Source organism: Lepidochelys kempii, chromosome 9 (assembly GCF_965140285.1).
Source record: "Lepidochelys kempii isolate rLepKem1 chromosome 9, rLepKem1.hap1, whole genome shotgun sequence".
Taxonomy (NCBI): domain Eukaryota; kingdom Metazoa; phylum Chordata; order Testudines; family Cheloniidae; genus Lepidochelys; species Lepidochelys kempii.
In genome coordinates, this window is record NC_136388.1 from 24675951 (window position 1) to 24702387 (window position 26437).

Genomic DNA, 26437 nt, shown 5'->3' on the forward strand with positions numbered 1-26437 from the left:
GTTTTAAACCTGCTGCCCATTAATTTCATTTGGTGGCTCCCTAGTTCTTATGGGAACAAGTAAATAACTTTCCCTTATTCACTTTCTCCACACCACTCATGATTTTATATACCTCTATCATATCCCCCATTAGTCTCCTCTTTTCCAAGCTGAAAAGTCCTAGCCTCTTTACTCTCTCCTCATATGGGACCCGTTCCAAACCCCTAATCATTTTAGTTGCCCTTTTCTGAACCTTTTCTAGTGCCAGTATATCTTTTTTGAGACGAGGAGACCACATCTGTATGCAGTATTCAAGATGTGGGCATACCATGGATTTATATAAGGGCAATAAGATATTCTTCGTCTTATTCTCTATCCCTTTTTTAATGATTCCTAACATCCCGTTTGCTCTTTTGACTTCCACTGTACACTGCGTGGACTTCTTCAGAGAACTATCCATGATGACTCCAAGATCTTTCTCCTGATTAGTTGTAGCTAAATTAGCCCCCATCATATTGTATGTATAATTGGGGTTATTTTTTCCAATGTGCATTACTTTACATTTATCCACATTAAATTTCATTTGCCATTTTGTTGCTCAATCACTTAGTTTTGTGAGATCTTTTTGAAGTTCTTCACAGTCTGCTTTGGTCTTAACTATCGTGAGCAGTTTAGTATCGTCAACAAACTTTGCTACCTCGCTGTTTACCCCTTTCTCCAGATCATTTATGAATAAGTTTAACAAATCAATGATTAAAAAGCAAATGTTGAAGACGTAAAGTATTTGAAGTTTCTTGTATGCATTGCATTTCTTCACCCCTTGTGCAGAGAGCTAGCATGAGGCCCTCTGCTCCACTTAGGGCACTGAACTGGGACTGCACAAGAGGTTGGCTGGCTGAGCAGCTGCAGTGGAGTGCCTGAGAAGCCCCAGCTTGCCACAAACTGATCTCCAATCAAGAAATGGAACCGGCATGGAAGATCAATTTGGGGGAGGCCAGCACAGGGGAGGGGCTGTGGATCCACTTTTATGTCCCAATGCCCAAAAAACCATGGAGGGACTATGACTGCTATTCCAGCCCACAGTTTGGAGAAGCAGCTCTACACACTGGCCCAGGTTGGGACGTGAATTTCACCTCTCTTCATCCTCACACTCCATCTGCACTGAGTCTGAATACTTGGGCTTCATGCAAGTGGAGTGAATCTCATCTTTGTTTTTTCCTTATTCAAAGTGTTCCTTAAGCCAGATGGATTCTTGGAATGGATAAGGCACATTTACAGCACATACCTTCAATGATGTGTTTTCTTGAAAGCCCCCTTTCTGTTTCAGCTCTGCAAAGATACACCAGGTAAAATTACTATTAGTGTGGGTGTTATTATTATTATAAGACTTCTAAAGAACTGATGTTCTTAGATTTGCTAATTTTATATTCCAGTCAGAACAAGCTTTGAATGTTTGAGAAATGAGAAAATTAGAACTCAAATAACAGAGCTACCCTTCACTGGAGAACAAACAACCAAACCCCAGAGACAAGAGCATCCAGAAGCAACAAAATTCATATTAATAATAACCGAGGAACATTCATCCTTTCTATAGTAATGTACAACCTGACATGCAATGTATCATTCTTTTAGAAGTGGGAGAATGCAGTGATTAAGTTTAATTGGAAGATGAAGCAAAAACCAATATAAGCTTCAATTAAATTTGGTGGACTAGGATTTGATTCAATCCCCTGTCCTAACTGGTCTCTTCAGAACAACCTTATTGAAACTTTCTTGTTCACACCACCTTTTGACAACTATTCCAAAAAGATATAAAATAGAATAATTGCTTTTCCCTCAAATGTAGACATACAGTCAGTTTTATGAACTGCAACAAAGTAATTAATATGGGTTTTCAGAGATACCGCAGTCCTTATTAGGATGAGTCAATAGGAATTTTGCTTGAGTAAGGACTGCAGGGTCAGGCCCAAAGTTGTTAAACAATGACACAGTCTCTTTGCGTAGTGTATATTCTGTAGACATCTCACTTCTAAGGAAAAACTACAAGAAATTACATCCATTTTATGTGGCCCATATTTCAAATCTAAACTAGATTTAGAGGCAATATTACATTTTATAATCTTTCTTACAGACTGTTTAATTTTGTATGTGTTTGTAGCATATCAACCATATTTTGAGTCTGAAGCAAAGCAATGGCTCAATAAAGTAAAACTAGACCATTGCTATAAATCTACAGTACTGAAATGCATAGCATTCTCTTATTTATATCCAGACTCTGCTGGAGAAGCCAAAACCTATATCCTCTCTCTCCAGCTTCAAAATTTATGATAAATAACTTCAGTGAAATGACAAAATCATTTTACTCTTTTATAGAACATGTCCAAAGAAAACCTCCCAGTTCCACATGTTGCAGTTTTTATAAATTATGATATGGAGTAAACTTTACATTTTTTCTTAGACATTCTGATAGACTTTGATTTCAGTGTGTTACAAAATACACTGCACAGATCAGATTGGAAGGAAGGCAGACAGACAGAAAGGTTGTACAGAGTTTGAAAAGCAAAACTCGTTAAATTTCTTTGAATAATTTAACCAATAGTTCAAACACTGGTAACATATCAGAAGTAAATTCAGCCAGTAAAAGTTGCAAAAAGAAAAGGAGTACTTGTGGCACCTTAGAGACTAACCAATTTATTTGAGCATAAGCTTTCGTGAGCTACAGCTCACTTCATCGGATGCATACTGTGGACAGTGTAGAAGATCTTTTTATATACACACAAAGCATGAAAAAATATCTCCTCCCACCCCACTCTCCTGCTGGTAATAGCTTATCTAAAGTGATCACTCAAATAAATTGGTTAGTCTCTAAGGTGCCACAAGTACTCCTTTTCTTTTTGTGAATACAGACTAACATGGCTGTTACTCTGAAACCAGTAAAATTTGTGCTTCAAGCCCACAACAGAGGGCAAACTCTCTTTCATTTAGCTCAACACTAAGAGAGAAATGGCTCATTTTTATCTCAAACAAGATGGTCTTTTTTATCTGAGCTCACTGCGGGGAGTGATCTTAAAAATATCTCCCTGACCTGTGGGTTTGAGTTAACCCCGTGTTAAATAAAACGTTATCATGTTGGCAGGGTTGGGCAGCTTTCCTCCTGCGTAGTATTATGCTGGTTGTGCTCCTTCTGATTTCATCCATGTTTTGGAAATGGAAGTTTAAGAGACTGTACTTGAACAATCTAAATTAATTATCTTGCATCAAAAGAGTGCAGAGGGGTTATTCCTTTTGGTACCATTTGCTAGGGTCTAATGCCAGGTTAATATCTTTGTTGAGCACTGACTTCTTTAAAAGTCATCTTCAAATGAGAATAAATTAGCCCCGAGATTTCACTAACCTGTATATAACTTGGTTGCCTTAAAGCAGGGGTGGGCAAACTATGGCCTGCGGGCCACATCCAGCCCTCGGGACCGTCCTGCCTAGCCCCTGAGCTCCCGGCCCAGGAGGCTCGCTCCCAGCCCCTCCCCTGCTGTTCCCCCTCCCCTGCAGCCACGCCGCCATGCAAGCAGCGCACCTTGTGCCCGCCCACTTCCCAGGCTTTCAAATAAGCCTGTCCTGCCGCTCTGAGCAGCCTGGTAAGGGTAAGGGGATGGGGGGAGGGCAGGAGGTCCCGGGGGTCAGTCAGGGGATAGGGGGCAGTTGGATGGGGCAGAGGTTCAGGGGGACGGTCAGGAGACAGGGAGCAGGAGGGATTGGATAGGGGGTAGGGTCCCAGGGGGTCAGAGAGGACAGGGAGCGGAGGGGGAGGGTGGATAGGGGGTGGGATCCTGGGGGGGCAGTTAGGGATGGGGGTCCTGGAAGAGGGTTGTCAGAGGACAAGGAGTGGGGGAGGGATGGATGGGTCGGCAATCCCAGGGGGCCTGTCAGGGGGCAGGGGTGTGGATTGGGGATTGGGCAGTCAGGGGACAGGGAGCAGGGGGTGTTGGATAGGGTGTGGGGTCCCGGGGGGAGGCAGTTAGGGGACAAAAAGCACATGGGGTTGGATGGGTTGGAGGTTCTGAGGGGGGGCAGGAAGTGGGAGGGGGAGGATAGGTGGCAGGGGCCAGGCTGTTTGGGGAGACACAGCATTCCCTCCCCGGCCCTCCATACCGTTTTGCAACCCCAATGTGGCCCTTGGGCCAAAAAGTTTGCCCACCCCTGCCTTAAATGGATAAAGCCATGCAGAATTAAACTGTATTATCTGAAACAAAACAATTATAAAACTTACTTTCCACCCCAGTAGAGTTTTGTTGTTATGACCAGACTGGACCTCCTATACATAAAAAAGAAAGTGGGTTGCAATTTTGTTTTTAACAGGCATATGGAGTAAAGATCAAAACAAAAGCCACCCTTTTTAGGTGTTGTTCCACTCCCAAAGTGGCAATTTCTTTTTATTTACAGCTAAAGCAGTCATAAGGTTTGTCTTCAAAGGAGACTCTCAATTGAAGGTTCTTAACTTTAGCCTGGAGGACAATGCATAACTATGGCTCTATGTTCTGATTGCTTCTAATGAATAACTATATATACACACTTTCTTATACCAGTCCAAGCGTAGATGATCAAACTTTCATTGTTTGATCAATAATGCAGTACAACCTTGTTACATTGTAAACAAAATGTGGACCCTAAAATAAATAAGGAAAGTAGCTTCTGTACTCTGAGATATAAGCAAAGTTAGTATTTTCCTTAAGATTTAGGGGCCAATTCTCCTCTCACAACTGTGTAAATCAGCTGCAACTCCATTGAAATCAATGGAGTTAACTAGTGTGAAAGTGATGGTAGTGAGAGAAAAATCAGAAATGCTCAGTTCAGCATTTAACTCTTCCAGAAAAACAAAACATGCTCTGCCTGTAGCTGCTGCTAAGCAGTTAGGCATTACAGTGTCACAAGAACCCACAGTGGTTAATGATAAACATCAAACTATTCTGGCGATTTCAATAATGCTGCTGTGTCAAGAGAAAAGAGTGTAGAAAACGTCACCAAAAGCATCTGATGTAAATTACTGTTATGAAACTACTTTAATGAGAAGCAGTATGAATATTGTTATACAGTGACCTTGAGATATTAAAACCAAAAGAATGATCCATTTGCTAAGTTTGTCTATAAACTCCAATGTACTGTATTACTAAAACAAAGATCTATTGGCTGGAAAATACTTTGCTGTATACAACAAAATCTTTGTCAACCGCTCTCCAAGGGCCTGACCCATGGCTATTAATCAATAGAAAGGCTCCCAATGATTTAAATGAACACTGAACAGGGCCCAGTATTTTGTTCTGACTTCAATCAGGTGCAGGACTGCAGCAAGGAAGATTAAACAAAATATGTTTCATAGTTTAAAATACTTAAGAAAATAACACAGCAAGTATTAGACACACTTGCTGACAGTGAATTCCATTAAATATGCACACACAGAACGTATAGTTGAACAAAACGGCTGCACTACATAAACAAGCCTGAACATTTTGGGGGCAAGTTTTCAAGAACAGGGGTTTGTTCCTGGTAAAGTCAATGAGATTTCTGCCACTGACTTAAAAAAGAACTGGTTCTGACCTTATCCCTAGGGGACAGATTTGTAACTCCCTAGGGAGTTAGGCACCTAAATACCTTTAAAAATGTGCCCCAGGTGCCTACCTTGAATATATTCAAAGGGGCAAAAACATGTAGCAGTGTGTACAGCTTAGGCATCCTTTTAGAAAATCTCCCCATTTTTGTTTAAGATAATAAAAATTATTTTAATTTTAGAGTAGCTCTTAAAATGCTGCATAGATCCTGAAGAGATTAATGATATAGAGCAGCTACAGGATTTTTTATTTGTACTTTGTACTTTGTTCTGCAGCACACTGAGTCTCTCTTGAATAATCATCCCACTAAAGTATACTTATATTTGATGTGTTGAGAATTGGAATGCCATTGGGATCATTGATTAGTGAAGGGATGAACAGGACAGATAGTGGAGATCTTTAAAGATCATGTAAATGCCACTTAAGCTACACAAATACATTCTAGTGTACACACATGAATGAATCATTTAAATTAGGTCTAATCTCATATGAGGTATTCAAAAAGAAATCCCATCATGCTTTCTATCTCTTTATATATAACATTACATGGGGAAAAAAACCCATTGCTAAGATTGCAAAGTCAAGCAGTCTCAAGCCGGGAACCCAGAAAATGAGGAGCACACAATTAGAGACCACCTATGAAAAGTTTGGTTTAAGTGACTTGCCCAGCATCACATAGAAACTCTGTCGAAAAGGTAGGGATAAAACACCCTCCAGTTTTCCAGAGCAGCATTCAACTGCCTTAACCAGGAGCCCATCCTTTCTCTTCCTGCAATCCCCTGCCTCAATCACTGCACATTCCAGCTTCTAGAACAAATGAGGCTGGAGACCTACAGACAAAAGTCTCCTTCACAGCAACCTGATTGATCCCCAGAACAGGTCCATACTGTGCACTGAAGGAGGCAGGGGTCCTATGGAAAAAAATAGTGTGACAATGATGCTATTAAAGACTGTATCATAATGTAACACCCAAGGGAGCTGAATTACGGTTGCACAGAAAACCTGAATTCTGGTATTTTCTAACTTTTCCTAACAGTAAAACAACATATTTTTTCCCAACCCGGTTCTCAAAAATGGCTGAATCTTTCCAAAAAAATTTCTGCCCAAGACAGACACCTGTTATGGAAAATTTTATCCCAAACGAAGTTTGGCAAAATTATAAACCACAACTGAAAACAGGGGTTCATAACAGGAAGCATCGGGCAATCTTAGTAATAGGAAGTGCCACCAGCTCTGCCTAGGACTTTTATTCCAGCTTTTCCAACCAGCTACCGGATCCAGCACATGTTAAAAAAGCTACTGTTTTTTAAAACAAAAGAATTCAGATATGTTCTGTGGTCCTGATCTTCTACCCCTGAAGTAAAAGGGAGTTTTGCCATTGACTTCAATTGCAGTAATTGTCAGGCAGGCTCTAAAATCTATACAGTACCTCCAGCCCTTCTTTTTGATTATGCTTCCCAGAATCAGCTCAGCCCTGGGGAGGAAAAAAAATGCACTTGAGTATAAAATACTTTAAAGACAAGAATGCACTCAACATAAAGTAAACCATGAAACCAATTATTCATTGGAAGTCTCTGCCATAAGCACCGATACGTAACATAAAAAAAATCTGCTCACATTCAACCTTTATTTTTTTCTGTTTGACACATTGCCCCATGTCCTTGCTGACCTGAATGTGCCTTTTTTGCACTGACCTTATGAGGCAGAGAGTTGGAATTTAACAATTCAGTGCCCTGTGCTAAGCCGAATCAATATAAATGTCACACTTGTAAAGTCAACTGATTTGTTTTTAATTATGGCATTTCTCCCCTCTCCAAACATCAGCACAAAGTCAGACAGTGATTGGTCAGAAACACACTGAAGTTTCAATTTAGCTATAGAATGTCTACCAAACACATTGCAGAAAATTATAAGCCAAATCCTTAACTGTCTTGCACGGGCCCATATGGCCCAAATGCTGCAGAAATGTCATTCTGTTGGGCGGGTGACCCAGGCAGCTGAGAAACTGTGCATCAGCCTGAGTGAGGACTGCTCAAGTGACATCTATACTGGGTCTACACCGGGGGATGTGGAGGAGGGAAGTTGGCCTGTTACCCACAAATGGGAGAATGGCCAGCAGAGACTACGTTGCCAGTATCGCCTTGAAGCATGTGTTGATGTTAGGGTTTTCTTCCTTCAGCCCCATTGTGCATCAGGGCACGTTCATCCAAAACACAACCCTGCAAGTAGGGCTTTGTTCTTTTTAAAGTTAGTCAGTTTTAAGGCTGAGTGGTACAAAGCCACCTTCATGGAGGCCAGGATCTGGCCCATGACATTTTGGGTGTGTACACAAAGTCAGCTGAAGGTCATTTTGTCCATGCAAGAAACAGAGCTGAATAGAGAGTGAAATGAAGGGGAGCAATGTAGTGAACACAAACCAGGGGGATGAAAGCACTTTTAAGTGCTGGTTTTTCTATAAGAATCAGGGAGCCCATGAGAGAAGAGAACAGACTGAGGATTTATTTGTAGTGGAGACTGCAGGAAAATGCCCTCTCTCTGAAGCAGGGGTGGCCAACCTGTGGCTCCGGAGCACATGCGGCTCTTCAGAAGTTACTATGCAGCTCCTTGTCTAGGCACCAACTCCGGGGCTGGAACTACAGGCACCAACTTTCCAATGTGCCGGGGAGGGGCTCTATTCATCAATAGTGAAATGCACAGAGTAGGTTACATGTGAGATACAAGCAATGCACTTAGACTTGTTAGTCTAATCCAGTTCTCTCCTTCGAGAATGGGAACCCAAAATAGGTTCTCTGTTTATTTTCTCAGTGTGGATACTGAGCTGGAATCTCAGCTGGTATAAACTGGCACAGAAGTTAATGGAGTTAGGATGATTTACCCAGCTGAGGATCTGGCCCATTATCTTCCACTAAAAAATCAGGACTTGATTTAAAAGTTTTTGGCAGGGGACCACTTTCTTCTTTGCCAGCACAATGGCATTGATGTAACTACATATAACTGACACTGGACAAAGAGTCCCACCCCTCTGCCCCCAGCTTAAAGATGGCCATGGCTGTAGGCCCTGCAGAAGTGATTAATGCACTCTTTAGGAGGTGGCCCGGCATATGGAGCCCTCTCTGTTCCCTGCTCAAGTTGAAACAGGGAAAAATGCAGCCAAGTACCCTATTCCTGGCAAGAGGATAGGTGCCTGCCTGAGAGGTGGAAGAGGAAAAAAGAACACAGATGTCCCAGTCTCTCTCACAGGAAATATGAGGTTCCACATAAGCAGCGTTTGTTTTTTAGAAAAATGGTGTTTATTAAGGTATCATTGTAGGACAAGGGCAGGGTGTGGAGTAGAGCAGAAATCACCCCGGCAGCATGGTGAGTGTTTCACCTGGAGGGGAGTGCCAAATTTTCACATCCAATCGCCAAATCAGGAGCTTGGGCCAGGTTTGCTGAAAGACTTGTCAAAGTCTGCAAACCTGAGCTATGCTCATTGTATTGTATGGTATGGTAGAACCTTAAAAAGCACCCAGCGAACTCTGAAAACTGGAGAGGAAAAAACATTTCACAAGAAGCACTATGAAAGAAAAGCCCCGCTTTTCACACAGTTTGTGGCACTTTGTTACCCTGGGTATACGCTAAACCCCAATTTTACTAAGTTCTTGGGGGACCCCCAAAACCTCTAGCGAGATAAAACTGGGGTGAAGTTCAATAACTTCCTAAGAGGCTGGGGGCACAAAGGGACTTGGGATCAAACTGAATTTCATAAAAGGGGAATATGTAACATCAGGGTTTACCTGTTTCTAAAGCCAATCTTTCACACTGGCAAAGCAGTAGGACATCAGACCTCTACAAGCAAGGCCCCCTGTTGGGTGACTTGCTCTTGTTTGCAAGGATGTTTAATCTAGAGTTTGAACACATAACTAAACTGGGAACACCCAAAATCCAAGGCAGATCATCCTCCTATGAAGTGTCTTAGTGCACTACTCCAGTGCGTCCCAGTATACATTTACATATGTCAAAATAAACCTTAAATGACACTAGTGCCGATCTGCAGTAACTCCATAAAAGTCAATAGGGTTACTCCAGATTTACACCAGAGTAACTGAAAATAGAACCTGATACACTTCTGTAGTTGCATTTGTTTAAAGGCTGAGTTAGGTTGGTGGTGAATAAATAGGTACAGTAGTTAAACAAAGTGAAACTTGGCTGCGTAGAACACTCCAACACCTTGAGCCACACACACACACACTTACTTTCCAGCTGCGTACACCTCCGCTGTATCAAAAAGATTTACTCCACTCTCATAAGCGATTGTCATTAGCTGTTCAGCAACCTTAGGGAAGCCAGAGACATACGATTAGTCAAGTGGCTGCAGAAACAATCCCCAGCATGCCTGACATGCTACTCACCATCTGCCCCAAGGAGCAGGGCTGTGGACCTTTGGTCAAAACGTGATTATCTGAACCAGAGTTAATTAAAACCCTGTTATCCAAAGGTCAGATATATCCCCAAGTGTATTTATTTATTTTTAGCTATATAGTGCTCTAATCAGAGTCACTCAGTGCATGTACAAATGCAATAGAATTTACTGACTCACGTAGAAACCAGCATGAAACCCCAGAATTCCCCATACTACATTCAGACAAAAGGAGGCCAGAAGGCAGTTTGTGACAGATAGTAGGGGAAGCAAGTTCCAGAGCCAAAGGCCCACCATCCACAGGGCTCTGACTCCGTCCCACAGATATTCAAATCTAGGGGCTGAAGGAGCATCTCAGCTGATTTCAAAAGTGACAGAAGCATGAGTGGAGAGGCAGTCTCAGGTAGCTGGGACATTAACCAAACAGGGCTTTATGGAACAGTCTTAACACCTTGACTTGCATTCAGAACTAAGTGGGAAGTGTTCCTAATGGTGACTATGGTATGTTAGGGCCTCATCTGTGGCTTGGGATGGGGGAATGCAGCGCAGCACATACCAAAAATCAATGGAATTGAGGCTGATTTAAGGCTGTGTCCTTAAATCGTCCCATTGTGCCTGGGCACTGCTCTTAAGCCAACATAAGTTGTTACAGGCAAAAAGCAAAGGGCTAAATTCTGTTCTCAGTTTCACAGGTTTAAATCCAACATAATCTACTGAAGGCAGTGAAGCTTCCCTGGATTTTCACCAGTGTTACTGAAGGAGTGGCAGTCAGCATTCAGCCCGAATACGCAGCACGTGTGCTTGGATTCTCTGCAGGGAAGTGGGGGAAAGAATCCTCCCCTACAGGCTGCTAAGCTGCTGCAGAGTTCTGTTCCCTACTGCAGAGGGTCTCTTGCACAACTACCCGAGAAACACATGGGTTGCACGCCATCTAGAACCCCAGTACGTGTGGAGGAGGGGTAGGAATTACACCTGAGAGGAGAATTTCCCATGGGCATTTGTAGTAGTTATACATATATACTGAGCAGAGAATGACCCTCGGATATGCTGCAATACAGTATCTAGGTGAGGAAGTAGCACTGAATGTAATTGCCATTGTTGGTTTCTAACACAATGATGTTGCTTAAACATGGCGATTGTGTGAGTTTTCAACAACAGCTAGACTGCAGGAAATATATCTAATAAAAACAACAATTCCACAAGCCCTGCTTAGTTCTTTCCTTTCCCTCAGTCATTAAGGCCGGCTGACAAGCCTAGCCATTCTAAAGGCTGTTATGAAGGTCACGTGACTCCTTGCTGCTTCTAGTAAAGAGGAATTGTATAGCCCTGTTCGTCCTATTAGCGTACAAAGCAATAACAGCAGCTATGGCCAAGGCTGTTTGTGTGGCGTACATGTTTGTACAACACATCTGAAGTAACAGTTTTCTTTCTGCAAAATACACTGTGCAGTTTTTGCAGCTGACATTGGACTTTGATATACATTTTGCAGTTCCCAAAGGAGACAGAATGTGGTGTGAGATGAACTACAGCTGCTTGTAACATCCCCTGGACCTACAATTGTTTAATAAGGGAGACTTAGGAGCATGTCTGACTTTTGCACATCTGCGCTATTCTTTTGCTCTTTGTGCAGGAGATTGGAAGACAAACTGGACTGATTTTAAGGTAATTGCTTGGTTTCGGCTGCTTTCCAGTTGAAGTGAATGGCAGCACTGCAGCGGTGAATTGATTGTGCACTGTTTTATTTTGGTAATTTTAACGGACTATTAAAATACAGCGCTGCATTTCCAAATCACTGCTGCGCTCCTCTGAAAGCATCAAGTGCTTCAATGGAGAGCAGCTGCAACGAAGCACAGAGCCCTGGCCAGCAAAAAGGAGGGATGAAGAGGAACCAGCAGTTCAGACTCTCCCGGTTTTCTAAAGGAAAACAATTGTTTTAAAGCAACCACAGCCAGCCCCAGTTAGTTATATGGTTAATTGGTTTTTGACCAAAATGGATTGTGAAATGTAAAGTGGGCTGGCTCAGTGGTCCAGCTAACAGAGCTGCCCAATATCAGGAGGAATCAAATTTCTTCAGCTCCTAGAGGCACCCCTTTCCTAGAAACTTAATTTCATGTCTCAGATGGAGTGTAATCCCCAGAAGTCAGTGTGGTTATGATAGGATCCCCAAGGAATACATGGATGGGATTTTTAAAAGTGACTAATGATTTTGGGTGCCTTGATTTTCAGTGCCCAGCTTATGACATCTTAAAAAGGCCTGATTTTCAGAAAGTACTGAGCTCCTCTCATACTGTATGGAGTCTCAGGTTGGGCCCCCAAAAATCACTACTCACCTTCTGGAAATATTGACCATGTATTCCTGCCCACCTGTGCATCAGAATATGAGAGGAAGTAAGACATATCTACCATTTCAGTGTGTCCTGAACTGAGGATACAATATATAAAATATTTAAATGATACATACTGTATAGAATATCTACAATATTATAGAATATAAACTTGATTTGTTTTTTAATCGAGACTCAGAAAATGTGCTCCCAGAAGAACAAAATTCAGAGACTTAGGATGAATTCCTAAGCACTGAAAAATTAGAATCACAAATGGAGCAGGGTAGGAGTGTTGTGTCAGCAGGACATTTCAAGACTGGGTATTTTTTCTTAACTTATTCAAAATAGACTCAAACCTGCCACAATGGTACTTACAATCTGACACCAAACACACCACTAAAAATGTTTTTAAAATATGGCGTTTCAGATGAAAACTTGATGGGTAGCAAGCTGCAATCACAGTCCTAACCCTGCACAAATAACTTCACACACCTGAATAATCCTATTGAAATCAATGGCAACTTTTCCTGCCTGTAAAAATAAGCTCATGCACAAGTCAGCATGTTGGAGTCCAGGTTTAGGAGTGCCCTTTGGACTCTGCTCCCTAGATTGAAGGAAATCATGAATCACACACTTTGCAGAGAGGAAATACTGGTCCTCTTGGGGTCATTGCTATTGCTTGATGGGAAATGATAGTGGAAGTTTTATGCAGCACTGCACTCTTCCACACACACCATATAGGCCCAAGGTCTGGCTAGGCTTGCATATAAATGCACACCTGAAAATCTGGGGGCAAGTGGAGAACTGATATTGACCTCAAAGGCCTACAGAGTTAAAGGTGTTTGTAAACTCTTTCACTCTAACATTTAACAGCAATAGGGTCATGGTTATTTTCTACAAAGGCCTTGGTTTTACTCGGTTACTTGGCAAACCCCCAAAAGCATTCATTCAAGATGAAAGTTTATTGATTAAACACACAAAAAAGGAGCACAGAATTAAAACAAGAATTTATATTAAAACTGTGGTTTAGTGATCATGCAAAACAAATTTAGTTAGACCCTGTCAAAGTCTCTCTCCTTTTGGAGTTAAAATATCAGTCTCTCTTTTTTTTTTTTTAAACAACCTTTGATGAAAAAGAAAGTTAATTTTACTCTCAGTCCTGATGTGCGACGGGCATTCATTTTTCCTGTTTTCAACATAGACACACGGTGGATGAGAGACAGGATAGAAAAGGTGGGAGAAATATGGCTGTCAATGATGTTTTTTTGAATACTGGACCACTGGAGTGGATGCTTTGGCTGGCAAGTTGAGCATGACACCTACTGCTTGGACTCTGGTTCATGTTCTGGTCAAGGATGTCATCTCTTTGGATCCTTTCTCCTTAGACAAGACAGGCTTGGATGAATGCAGCGTAGCTGATGTTGGGATTCGATGAAAAGCCAAGAGAGTGAGAAATAGAATAGGAAGAGAGGGAGAGGGGGGCAGTGGCAAAAGCAACTCAAAAAGGGAAGGGAAAACAATACAGGATCTTATGTGCCTCTGAGGTGCAGGCAATTAGATATCCCCGCTGCCAGGCTGAGTACTGGATGTCATGATAATGTGATATGCACTGTTGTTGTCTTAGCAATGTTGGTCCCAGGATAATATGCTGACTTTCAGCACTCATAGTTGAAAACCAAAGTTCCTTAAACAAGACCAACGGCCAGCCTGCTTTCCTCTCAGGAAGAAAGTCCCTTGGCCTGATCTGCTCCTCATGACTTCAGGTTGAAGGAGCTGAAATGAGTCGAGATGAGTTGCAGTTCTGGCAGGTTGGGGGATGCACTGGGGGGGACGAAGATTCTTCTTTTTTTCCCAATGTCTCTTTTTAAGACCCCCCAAAAGGAGTTAAGTTAAATTCATTTCCATAAAGCCAAACTTGGCATAGGTGACTTCATTCTCACATTTTCTTGTTTACAAAGTATGATCTCACCATAGCCCTTTACTATGGTCAAAAGGCCATTTTTCTTTGGGCTAATTCAATTTTTCTGCCTGGTTTTCTGGCACCTGTTCATAGCATTGATTTATTGAAAAAACTTCACTTATTTTGCATGATTAATTCTCAGGCAGGCAAAAAGTCATAGGCTATTGTGACATCTTATGAACTTTCCTATACTTTTCACAGTTGAATTTAGGGTAAATCTGTTGGCCCAATAATCACAACAGAACCCCAGTCTACTTTAGTCCTGGCTATCCCACAAACCTTCTGAGATGATGTTTTGTAGGGAGGAACATTACGGAGTCTTGCTTAGGAAATAAGGACATAGCCCATTTGTGATAGACATAATGACCTGACCTAGTCTCATGCAGCTTCTACAAGCCACAGTAAAACAAGCCCGAGTAATATGCACACGATATCTGTGCATTAGTGCAAGAAGAGCCAGAATATAGATTTATATCAACATCCCTTTCACCTGTGTTAAGGGAAATTTCTTTCCTGCAGGAAAAGAAACTTTTACAGTTAATAGAGATGAAACCAATAGAAATGTAATAGGGTCCTATAGATATTCATCTGTAACTCTATGGAATGTAATATAGAAAGGATATAGTTCTTAATTTTTTTAACCTTCCTATAAAATTCTATAGCAGGGATATAATTCTCCAATAAATTTCATAGGATACTAAAACCCCATCATTTTCCATTCAACTCTATCTGATTCCTAACATTTACTGAAGAGAGGTTTTCCATTTGTGTTGATTTTTAGTGAATTTATCACTTATGAAATATGCTGGGTTGACAGCCTTGGAGACTGAAGTCTTCTATGGATCCACCAGACAGATCATAGTAATGTGAGCTTCCCCATATGGTCCTGCCAATATGACAACTCCCACTCAGAAGGAGTGCCTCTAGGGATGACAGAGGAATTCAGTCCATGGCTCATTCAGTCCTTGGTAGAATGCAAATTAGTTTCGAATGCAGTGGTGACTGACAGACACTTGCCATCTAAAAAAAGTACCAAGACCACCAACCCACTTCACAATGGCCACTGAGAAGCTATCAGATAACAACTTTGGGTTGTTCCAACCTGGGATAGACCTGAACCAAAGTTCCATCAGTATTTTGAAATAGTTTTTTTCTATATTAAATGTTTTAAAATGACCACATTTAGATAAGTGAGAGTACAAGACTTATTAGGCCAGATATATCCTGGAGTAAGCCTACTGAAGTCAATGCACTTCAACCAGGGATGAGTTCAGCCCCTTGTCCCCTGACTTAATGTGGAAGATTAGACTGACTGAATCACAGAATTCCAAGGCAGGAGTTCTATAAAACTGAAAGCACCAATTATTCAAACTGTTTTACTTAGATTTGCTTTTTAACTAGAGATGGACCTGAGCTGCAGAGTTCAGATCTGAACTTTCCCAAAGTTTTGGAGAGGAGGGGCAGAGGTTCAGATCTTGGATTTTGTTTTGGGCCCAACTCTAGTTTTAGCTGATAGGCTGCATATGAAAAGACAAACACCAGAAGTCATGAGGAGTTTTTAAATGATCAATATCAGTGATAACTAAAGGCCTGATCCTACAAATAGCTGATCAGGTTGAAATGCTGGCCCACTGAAGTCAATGGGATTTTTGCCATTGATTTTAATGGGGCCAGGTTTTTACCCTCTGTGTTTAAAACACTGCAATATAAAGAAGAATCCCCTTTGTTATGCTATTGTATATTTTCATCAGTCCCTTACACACCATTTGTAAGATAAAATGGTTTCTCTCTCTTCTAGAAAATCCTCTACATCTTAACACACAATACTTCTCTCCTTCCACCAAGGTTATTGACACTTTCTCTCTCCTGGTGCTTCGAGTGAGGCTGCTGCAAGTTTTTGTTATGGATAACTAATGTCCATGAAGTTCCCAAAGCTTAGTAAAATATGTCAGTTACACAGCACCTTCAAAGGGTTATTAGCAGAGATTAAGAACCATCCGTTACGGCCAAGAGTCAGTGTTGTCAGTGCAAAGCCCAAAGATATTTTCAGTTGTTTCATCTATACTTTTTATGTCAAAAATCATCTGGCACCTCATTATACGCTGACACTGTGCCTATATTTATGACTGTACTGGATTACTTACATTATGCCAAAAAAAAAAAAAGTCATACATCTACTGTGGGAACAATCAGATTCTCATTACAACTGTCAGAGGTAAATGCTGATCCTTCTTTTCATAGCTGTTTGGAATATTTTTTTAATGGAAAGGTTTTTTTTATTAAATTTAACCTTTGGAAATGTCATAATCACTAAGACTTTGTGAAACGTAGCAGAAGTGCAAACTTTCTGTTCCTGAGTATGATAATTCTCTGTCATTTCCTGTTACAGAAATAGACTCTGCTTATTCTGCTATGACTTGACTTGTACAAAACATTTATTCAATTTTATGAGTTTTACTTCAACCAAACATTACTTACGTCATCTGAAATTTGACCTCCAAATGTGACCCATGTCCCTAGAAAGAATAAAATCATTTGTTACTGTTAAGGATTTTGTTTAAATTTACAGTACACAGTATAATTATGATACTTTTCCTCAGGTAATCTCTTGATTATTATTTTTTTTAAATGGCCAATCTCTGTAATGAGATGTGCTTGTTTAAATTTAATTGGCCAATGAATCACAGAAAGTCTGTGCTTTCATTTCTTAAAGGGGTGTGTCACAGAAAGGTAGGGTGTTCTTCCATCTGGTGTGAAGGAGGATGAAATGTCTTAAGAGCACACTGCTGATAGCTAAATCAGTTTGAAAATGACTTGAAACTAAAGTGAGCCCCATACTAAGCTCTGCTGAAAACTTTTGTCAAGGATTGATAGATTTCATCTTCCTATCTCCTAGCAATCGCCATAGCTCCCTCTCCATAAACGTTCAACAGGCCTTTCTTCTTCTTAAACCAACCCTCAAGTTCAAGTTTCTGAATTCTGGCTTTCAAGACTGCACAACCCTACTCTGGCTTCCAGTTCCGTTCTCCTTTCTTCCTGTTTCCACACTCACAGGGGTAGAGTCTCAGCTGGTGTCAAGTGTTGTGGCTCCACTGCCTGTCAATGGAGCTGTGACAATTTACACTAGCTGAGGATCTGCCCCAGCACTCAGCTTGCTCCATTCAAGCTTCCTGCCTGATCAGCTGCTTTGTATTTGTCTCCCAGTCTCATTTTTGTGCTTGGGACAATTTAGGGGCAACGAGGGGACAATACACATTGCCCCGTCCGCAGGTACCGCGCCCCCAGCTAACATTGGCCGGGAACTGTGGCTAATGGGAGCTGCAGGGGCGGCGCCTTTGGAGGGGGCAGTGCGCAGAGCCGCCTGGCATTGCCTCTGTTTAGGAGCCAGAGAGGGGGACATGATGCTGCTTCCGGGAGCTGCTTGAGGTAAGTGCCGCCCGGAGCCTGCATCCATGACTTCCTCCCATGCCCCATCCCCCTACCCCAGCCCTGAACCCCTTCTTGCCCTCCAAACCGCTCAGCCCTAGCCTGGAGCACCCTCCTACACCCCAAGCCCCTCATCCCTGCCCCACCCCAGAGCCTGTACCCCGCAGCCACAGCCCTCACCCCACCCCCTGCACCCTGCCCCAGCCCGGAGCCCCCACCCATACCTTGAACTCCTCATTTATGGCCCCACTCCAGAGCCCCAACCCCCTGCCCCTGCCCCAGCCCTGATCCCCCTCCTGCCCTCTGAACCCCTCAGTCCCAGCCTGGAGCACCCTCCTACATCGCAAGCCCCTAATCCCCGCCCCACCTCAGAGCCCGCACCTCCAACCCCCTACCCCAGCCCAGAGCCTCACCCCCCCCCCCGCACCCTGAACTCCTCTTTTCTGACCCTACCCCAGAGCCTGCACCCCCAGCCAGAGCCCTCAACCCCAATTTCGTGAACATTCATGGCCAGCCATACAATTTCCAAACCCAGATGTGGCTCTTGGGACAAAAAGTTTGCCCACCCCGATCTATAAGATAATATATCATAAAAGGTCTAAATAAAAACCAACATTTTGATTTTGTCAAAACAAAATATTTTGACCGTTCCTTCCCTCCTCCAAAAAATTCTTTGAGTCATTTTTTTCTTAACAAGCACTGTCTCTCTAACGAGTATGTGTTTCAGTGGGAACTGTGAATGTTATGATTTAATTGGCTATTTATTAAACCACAGTGTTTGTGGTATCATCATTTAGAAGGTTGCTTCACGAAGTATGGATTTTTACTGTCAAAATTAGACAATATAAGTAAAATTACCGTGCCTCTAAAAAGTATCAAAGTCACACACTGCATACTACAATTAAGTATATGCAAATAAGTACAAATAAGTATATGCTTTAACAGCCCTTGCTTCTGTCCTAAATATCTGAGCCTACACAACATGACCTGGAAAGCAAAGTGTTGAAGTGTGAAAAAAGGGAATCATTTCATACTACCATTTGCTCTTTGTTACCTAGTTACCATGTCAGTTTGATGTACAGCACAGTTCTTATTTTTGCAGCTCTTCAGGAATTACACATTCACCACATATAAAATTATTTGTTATTGTTTTAATACAAGAATGAGGACCATCCAGATACAATAATCTTTTACTATGAACTTCATGGTTACACTTGTACATGTAGTATGCATTAAATGTGATGACACAATTACTTTTGATGGGCACCTATACATTTAGCAAGGAATTTGCCACAGGGAAGAGTTAGTTATACTATAGTTAGAAGTTAAAATTTTATAGAGAGAGCCTACTTATATAAAACACAACATATATTACACATTTCCAATTTGAAACTCAACCATATAGAACCTGGCCATGCAAACCTTCCCATTGACAGCAATCAGATTACTCATGTGAATAAGCATTACAGGATCAGGCCTTAATGCTAGAAAATTATATAGGGTTAATTTCATTCAGACAATGTATGGAAAGCTGACCTAAATGCCTTGGGGGGAATGCTAGCACTTCTGAAAAAGAGATTTGGTAAACATAGCCAGGATATTTGCCTTTCTATCTTGCGATTTTATCCAGTGAAGAATCTGCATCAAGTGCAAAATATTCAACACAAAAATCACATTTGAAACGTATAGAAGTGTTTACAGCTTAGTAGTGGCCTGACAAACTCCGTAACAAACGGGGGGCCCTCAGGAGGCTGTTGGCGGGATGGAAGGACAAGAGTTACACTAATAAGATCAGCAAAAACAATGAATACTTGTGTACTGTGTTAATATATATCTTCCTACTGGATATTCCACTCCATGCATCTGATGAAGTGCGTTTTAGCCCACGAAAGTTTATGCCCAAATAAATTTGTTAGTCTCTAAAGTGCCATAAATCCTCCTTGTTGTTTTTGCTGATACACACTAACACGGCTACCCCTCTGAAACTAATAAGCTTACACTTTTGATGTAGGTAATTGCATATCTTTTGGTTCACCATAAAGCTGTTTTAAAAAAAAAAGATTTGGCCTCTGTGGCAGGAACCGTCCTCGTGCTCAATGCGTGTATAGCACCTCATACAATAAGGCCTGTAGACACCACCACAATCTAAATACATACATGAAAAGTATTGTTTATTTTTGTGGGCATCGTGGAAGAAATGATTCTTAAGGCAGGACTAGAAACATTTTAACACTCTTAAATACTTTTAACATACCAACCCTTTGAGCGACTTCAAGCAGCTACTCTTTTTAAGAAAATCAGCCAGTGGGAGAAATGTTGCAATCTTTTCCTCAAGAAGTTGGCCCGAATCTCTCTGTGCACTAGTTTACTCATCTTTAAATGGGAGTAGTGCTACTTTTGAAAACCTCCTTGTCTATTTACAGCATAATATTTAAGCTGAAATTATCTGTAAACTGGGATAGGTGCCTGCTTATTGTTTCTCTGTAGAATGTCGATATTCTATATTTATAATTCCGAAAGAGCTATGCCATTTTGAGCAAGCTTGGTTCCTCCCATCCGCAAACATTTTAGCTGATTTCTGAGGACTGTTAGGGATTAACAGGGGGAAGGGTAGAACTGACATTTAACTCTACTTCCATGCTAGTTGTTGGAAGTAAACCATTAGCAGGAATGGATGTACAGTTATGATCTACCCATTTTCAGTAAGAGGATAATAGTCCCTGATGCATATGCATTCATTTTGTTAACGTGTGCACCCAGAAACTATCAGAATAATTCTGGAACCATGCAGTGAAGCTTTTTGCTTGCACCACCCAGGCACATTTACCCGATTTGGTGCTACCACTCTACTGCTTTGCCAGCTGCTATTCCATCTGCTCTGAACAATGGTTTTTATTTACCTTAGCAAGCCTAAGCTATTTCCCAAGATAAAAAATTATAGTACTGACCTCAGTTGCTGCACTATAAACCCAAAGTAACATTATTTTTCCTTCACTGGAGAGCCTCTGGATTTATACCAGTGCAGCTGAAATCAGAACATGATGTGTATGTTCAGTTGCTGATCTGTCAGTAAAGATTGTAAGAGGAAGTTTATCTTTGGTAACAGAGTCATTACCCATCTCTTGATTACCCCTCTTCTTTAGCCCTTCCCCTTTACTTTTGTTTCCCCCTCTGGTCTGTTGTCTAGCCTTCTCACCCTTCTTCACATCCCCCATGGATCTGCTCCTCACTTTGTCATTTCTCTCTGGTTCTTCTCTTGCACAGCTCTACCCTGTTGTGCTGCTGTGCAATCAATGAGCTTCAAAGGAAAACTCAAGCCTTTCATAAGTTTTGCTTTGCAGCCAGTGATGCACATGCCACACAAAGGAAGTGGGTGTAGCAGCCCAGCTTAGCAAGTCTTTAAGGCTGCGTCTAAACTGCAAAGTTTGGTCAATGTAAGTTACGTTGGCATACAGACGCCCACTTTTGTACATCACATGGGCACGCACACACTTGACTGCTTGCATTGGTGCTGCACATCCTCACCAGGAGTAGTTGTGTTGATGGAAAATGCAGTACACCACGGGTAGGTATTCCAGAGTGCCCAGCACTACCGTCTGGCACAATGCAGTGCTTTGCATTTTGCACTGCTTTGTGTGATACCAGCAATTCGTCCTGGGATTTCTGAGAACTAGTTTCCACATTGCCATTTTCTCCATCCCATTAGGCTTATTCCATCCCATAATTTATCATGCCATTTTTAATACTGGCACAGTACGGTGTGCCATTTTCCTGTCTTCGCCATTTCTCTGACCAAAACATGGACGCTTCAGAGCTCAGTGCAATTCGAATGACCATTGCTAACACAGGATGCACGATTCTTCCATATTCATGGCACGTCAGTGAGTACTATGACAGCAAATGGTGTGGTGAAAAGGAGGAAGAGAATTTGACAGTGATGACTGGATGCTGATGGAGACAGTGAATAAAAATGTCATGTTGCTGCTGGCATTCATAGAGCAACTCCACAGGGTAGATTGATGCTTCTGGCCCCAAGAAATGAGCATTGACTGGTGGGATTGCATCGTAATGCAGGTTTGGGATGACAAGCCGTGGCTGCAGAACTTTTAGATGTCAAAGGCCATGGTCCTGGATCTGTGTGCTGAGCCTGCCCCAGCCCTCCAGTACGGGGACACTAGATGAGATCTGCATTCCCAGTGGTGAAGTCAGTGGCGATTGCACTCTGGAAGCTTGCAATATGGATTGCTATTGGTCAGTCAATGGACAATCAGTTCAGAGTCAGCAAATTTACAGTGGTGGCCACAGTCATCCAACTGTGCAGGGGCCATTAAGCATATCCTGCTGCACAGGACTCTGACCCTCAGCAATGTGCATCAAATAGAAGGATTTGAAGCAACAGGCTTCCTGAACTCTGGTGGGGTAATAGACAGGACACACATCCCTATTCTGCCTCTATCCCATCTTGCCAGTGAGTACATAAAGGGAAAGGGATAATTTTACAGGGTTATGCAAGTGCTAGTGGATCAGCAGGGATGATTCACTGACATCAGTGTGGGCTAGTCAGGGAAGATGCATGATTCTTGAGTCTTTAAAGAACACAGGACTTTTCCAAAAGATGCAAGCAGGGACATTCTTCCCTGACCAATGCAATCCCATTGGTGATGTTGAAATGCCAAGAGTGATTCTGGAGGACCCACCATACCCTTTGTTCCCCTCGTTCATGAAACTGTACACTGGCTGCCTTCCCAGCACCAAGGAAAGATTCAACAACAGGTGACTGATGAGTGTGCTTTTGGTAGATTAAAAGCTTGCTGGTGATGTTTAATGACTAGGTTTGATCTCAGTGAGGCAAACATTCCTAATGTTATAGCTGCATGTTGTGTACTATGCAATATCTGTGAGGCGAAGGGGGAAAGGCACCAGGCAGGGTGGAGGGGTGAGGTAGACTGGCTGTCTGCTGAATTTGAACAGCCAGACACAGCCAACTGAGGAGCTATACAGCTGAGGAAGGCCTTAAAAGACCATTTTAACTATTAGCCACAGTAGTGTTGTGTAATACTTTGGTAAATTGGTGTGCCTGTGTGTGTAGTGTTTAAATAGGGGAGGGCTATTGACGCCTCTTATGAATTTTGTAATGTGGCATTTATAAGTGGTCTAAACACATATTGTGGAAAGACAAAATAACAAATGCCAGAGTACGGGAGCTGACAGAGCAGGGGACATGTTAAAAATATCATCAAAGAAAGAAGGGGCTCAGGTATTTGGGATATGTACAACATATGGAAGACGGGAGATATGCTAAGTAAGCATGGAATTGGGTACCCAGTGAAGTAGGGTGACCATATGTCCCGTTTTGGCCGCAACAGACCCTTTTCAAAGTCCTGTCCCGGCTATCCTGACTTTTTTCTCTCAGAAGGAGGCATTTGTCCTGTTTGCTTTTGTTGACTTGATCAGCTGGCAAGAGCAAACAGGACAAATGCCCACTTTTGTCAAAAAAGTGGGGTGCAATGTGGAGGAACGTGGGGGGGGCGAGCAGAGATGCCAGCCGCTCCTCCCCCAGTGGGGAGGCCAAGCTGCAGTGGGGTGAGGTCCCTTCCAACCCTGATATTCTATGATTCTATGAGGATGCAGCGTTCCAGCGGGTGGGGGAGGAGGCGGCACGGCAGTGTTCCCGTGACAAGCCGACAGCCTCCTGAGGGCCCCCCAAAAGGGTTCTAGCCATGGGCAACAGTCCTGCGGTGGGGGGTGGGACAGCTTGGGTGAGTGGCTGGGGGCATTCTGCTTTCTCTTTGGGAAATGTGGTCACCCTACAATGAGGGAAAGAGCAAATGAGGAAGGCCAAGGAAAAGCTGGCAGAAGACAACAAGTGCACGGATATCACCTAGAAAGAAGTATCACAATTAGTGAGTGACATAGTCAATGGAGGAACAGGCCTGCCCAATGTGTCAATGGAACAGGAGGAACTAAGGTAAGGTAAATTAATAAAGGTACTCTGTGTTTCAAAAAACAGAACTTTATTGTGTGCAAAAAAATACAGGAAACTAAGATAAAGTACAAATATACAAGATAAAAACATGTTAGCAGCAGTATAAGGGGATAACCCAAACTTATAAAAACCAACTAAACATACAGTTTTACATATTAAAAACATATTACAGTGTTTTAAACATGTGGCAAAACAGGTAGTGCACTGTGCTTGGTGGCTCATCCTCTATTTATCAGAGGTCAATGTACATGTAGTTATGGTTCTCTGTGTTTTCCTCTAGCATGAAATGGCAGGAGAAAGGGTTCATGCCATGCTGACCCTTGTCATGTTGGGGTATATAGGGAGCAGTGTCCATAGAGTTTCCCATGGATTTGGAAGGCTGTTGTGTCCAGGGTCTTTGGGCATGTAGCTCCATCATATCCTATGACATCTGAGTTTGTTGCCTGAGCAAAGCCATAATGTCTTGGTTCACTTCCCACCACACATCTCTGTCCCTTTGCCTCTCCTGCAGCAACTGCTCCCTCCGTTCGTGGTCCTTCATGCTGATCTTGGACATTCAGCCCCTCCAATCCCCGTATTCATGGTCAGCAGTTGTAGAGGACTCAAGAGTCTCACAGGAAATATCCTCCCTAGTCTGCTTCTTTCTTCAAGTGATCGGCGTCAGATATCCAGCTTGCAGATGCTCCCTCAGCCTCTCTATGCTCTGCTTGCAGCACAGGCTGCAAAGTGAAACTTACCAGAGACGCTAATAGATTACACTTTGAAGGCCATTGGTCATACTGCACAATGAAATGGAAGTGTGCACTGAATCAAATGTCGATGGGGCTGTATGTTTGAATCCCAGTTGTATTTCAATGCTCTCTAGCTTGCATAATTCTTTTAAACACTTGTTTTAAAAAATTCCAATCATGCACCCAGTTCAGAAATGCACCCTGAGATGAATGCATTATGGGTTCAAAACTGTCAGCGTGCCAGCAACAATCACATTTTCTTCTCTTCATGTCATTCAATGTGGTGTTTTGTTGACCCAGAAGATGGACAGAATGTGAGAGATCATAACCCTGTGTATGCTCAGCCAGGAACTGAAGAGGCAATGTTTACTGTAGAATTTTCCCCCATTGCTACCCTAAAATTTCCCACCATTGCTATCAGCACTAGTGCTTGCTTAGATTGTAAGTTATTCAGGGCAGGGACAGTTTCTTTATATTTGTACAGTGCCTAGCACTGTGGTACCTGGTGACACCACAATATAAATAAAAGTGCAGACCAGCACCCACCTGCATTTTAACTACTGTGTCATCTAGATATTCTCTGAGAAAGGTTAAATGACATGATGGTTAAAATGCCAGCAACTGTCTGTAGCCTTCTCCACCCTTTTGTACTTTCTATTACTACTGCTGGCAGAAATGCAATGGTGCAACATTTTACAGAAAAAGTCCAAAGTAAACAGTAAAGGAACCATGTTTCAGCTCTGTTGCAATTGGAACATTTTCTAACATGGTTTGGCTGGCACCAAATGGTGTTAGAACTGTCAACAAAAACATAGGTTCTAGCCTGGACAGTGAAAGGGGCTAGAACATGGTATTAAAAGTGATTTAACACCATTTAGCCTTATCCACAGCGGCACACAAAACCCTGGATCTGATCCTGTGAACACTACAAGTGCTTATAGTGCTTACTACTGATTAGTATAGTGCTTACTACTGATTATAGTCCACTGATTTCGGCAGAACAGCACACGGTCAGAAGTGTTTTCAGGACTAAGCCCCATGTTAGAAAGTGATTTAGCTAGAACTGTGTTTAAATTACATTAAAATTACGTTTCTTAAAGCTTATGCTCAAATAAATTTGTTAGTCTCTAAGGTGCCACAAGTACTCCATTTCTTAAATTGGTCTTCAGCCCACTGTAGACAGTGTTCAAAACTGAAGTTACAGCCAGTCTCTGTGAAGATCTTCTTTTGACCCCTCCTGCATTCTTTACAGGATAGTCATGCATTTTTACAAATCTATCATTAATATATAGTGCTGTATAACACACCCACTTTTTATTTATTTATTTTTAGCAATACACTAGCTATTAATTCCCAAATAAAGGACTACATACAAGTGAAATTAGCATGGCTCTACATCAGTGCTTAAAACAAACTCCCACTTTACAGAAATCTGTCACTGAATTTAATATACACATGCCTAATTATTAAATTACCGAACTGGTCTGCTTCCAAGAGTTTCTCTTGAGATTAAAGTGTTTAAATGGACACTGGCAAGGCTGAGACCAAACCTGCCAACACTGGACAGCAAGAAAACCCATAGGCACATAGTGGGAATGAGTGAATTGGAGCTCTTGAGGCAAGTTATCTCATTTGTTACTATGCTACTGATCTGCCATGGGTTAGCAGGAAGGTCAGTCCTGCCTATGTGCACTGGAGTTGGTACCTGCAGCATTCAGTACATCGCTGTGATTCTGTGAATGAGTATTACGAAATTAATACAATTTGTTATAATTTTTTTTAGTGTCAGGACACTAAGCTTGCCTGTACCTTCACTGAGACTTAGGACAGAAGTTCTCAAACTGTTTTTGTGGAGTCTCTTTTGGAGGTTCATGTCCCATGCATGGCCCCCTCCCGGGGCAGAGCACATGGAGCTTGGGGTAGGAGAGTGTGCCCAGTACCACAGGGGTAGTGCCCGGTACTCATGCGGGGTGGGAGTGGTGTCTAGTACCCACAGGTGGCAGGACAGGGTGCCCTGTACTCACAAGGGAGC

The 26437-nt window shown here is 42.2% G+C and overlaps 1 protein-coding gene and 1 long non-coding RNA gene across 5 annotated transcripts in view; one reads left to right on the forward strand and one right to left on the reverse strand.

The window, feature by feature from the left end:
• KCNAB1 (potassium voltage-gated channel subfamily A regulatory beta subunit 1) overlaps positions 1-26437 on the reverse strand; it is a 234994-nt gene that overhangs the window by 44693 nt on the left and 163864 nt on the right. For all 3 annotated transcript variants that reach the window (XM_073359609.1, XM_073359610.2, XM_073359611.2), the window contains exons 3-7: positions 16741-16778; positions 9815-9894; positions 7009-7053; positions 4244-4288; positions 1265-1308 (exon numbers count right to left, since the gene is read on the reverse strand). In XM_073359609.1, coding sequence (XP_073215710.1) covers positions 1265-1308; positions 4244-4288; positions 7009-7053; positions 9815-9894; positions 16741-16778 — 252 coding nt within the window. The remainder of the gene's footprint in view (positions 1-1264; positions 1309-4243; positions 4289-7008; positions 7054-9814; positions 9895-16740; positions 16779-26437) is intronic.
• LOC140917236 (uncharacterized) lies at positions 803-25708 on the forward strand. Of its 2 annotated transcripts, none has more exons than XR_012160757.2 (3): positions 803-1093; positions 1209-1325; positions 24186-25708. It is a non-coding gene; the product is annotated as an uncharacterized LOC140917236 (long non-coding RNA). The 2 variants fall into 2 exon arrangements; XR_012160758.2 differs by lacking the exon at positions 24186-25708 and adding an exon at positions 1413-3630.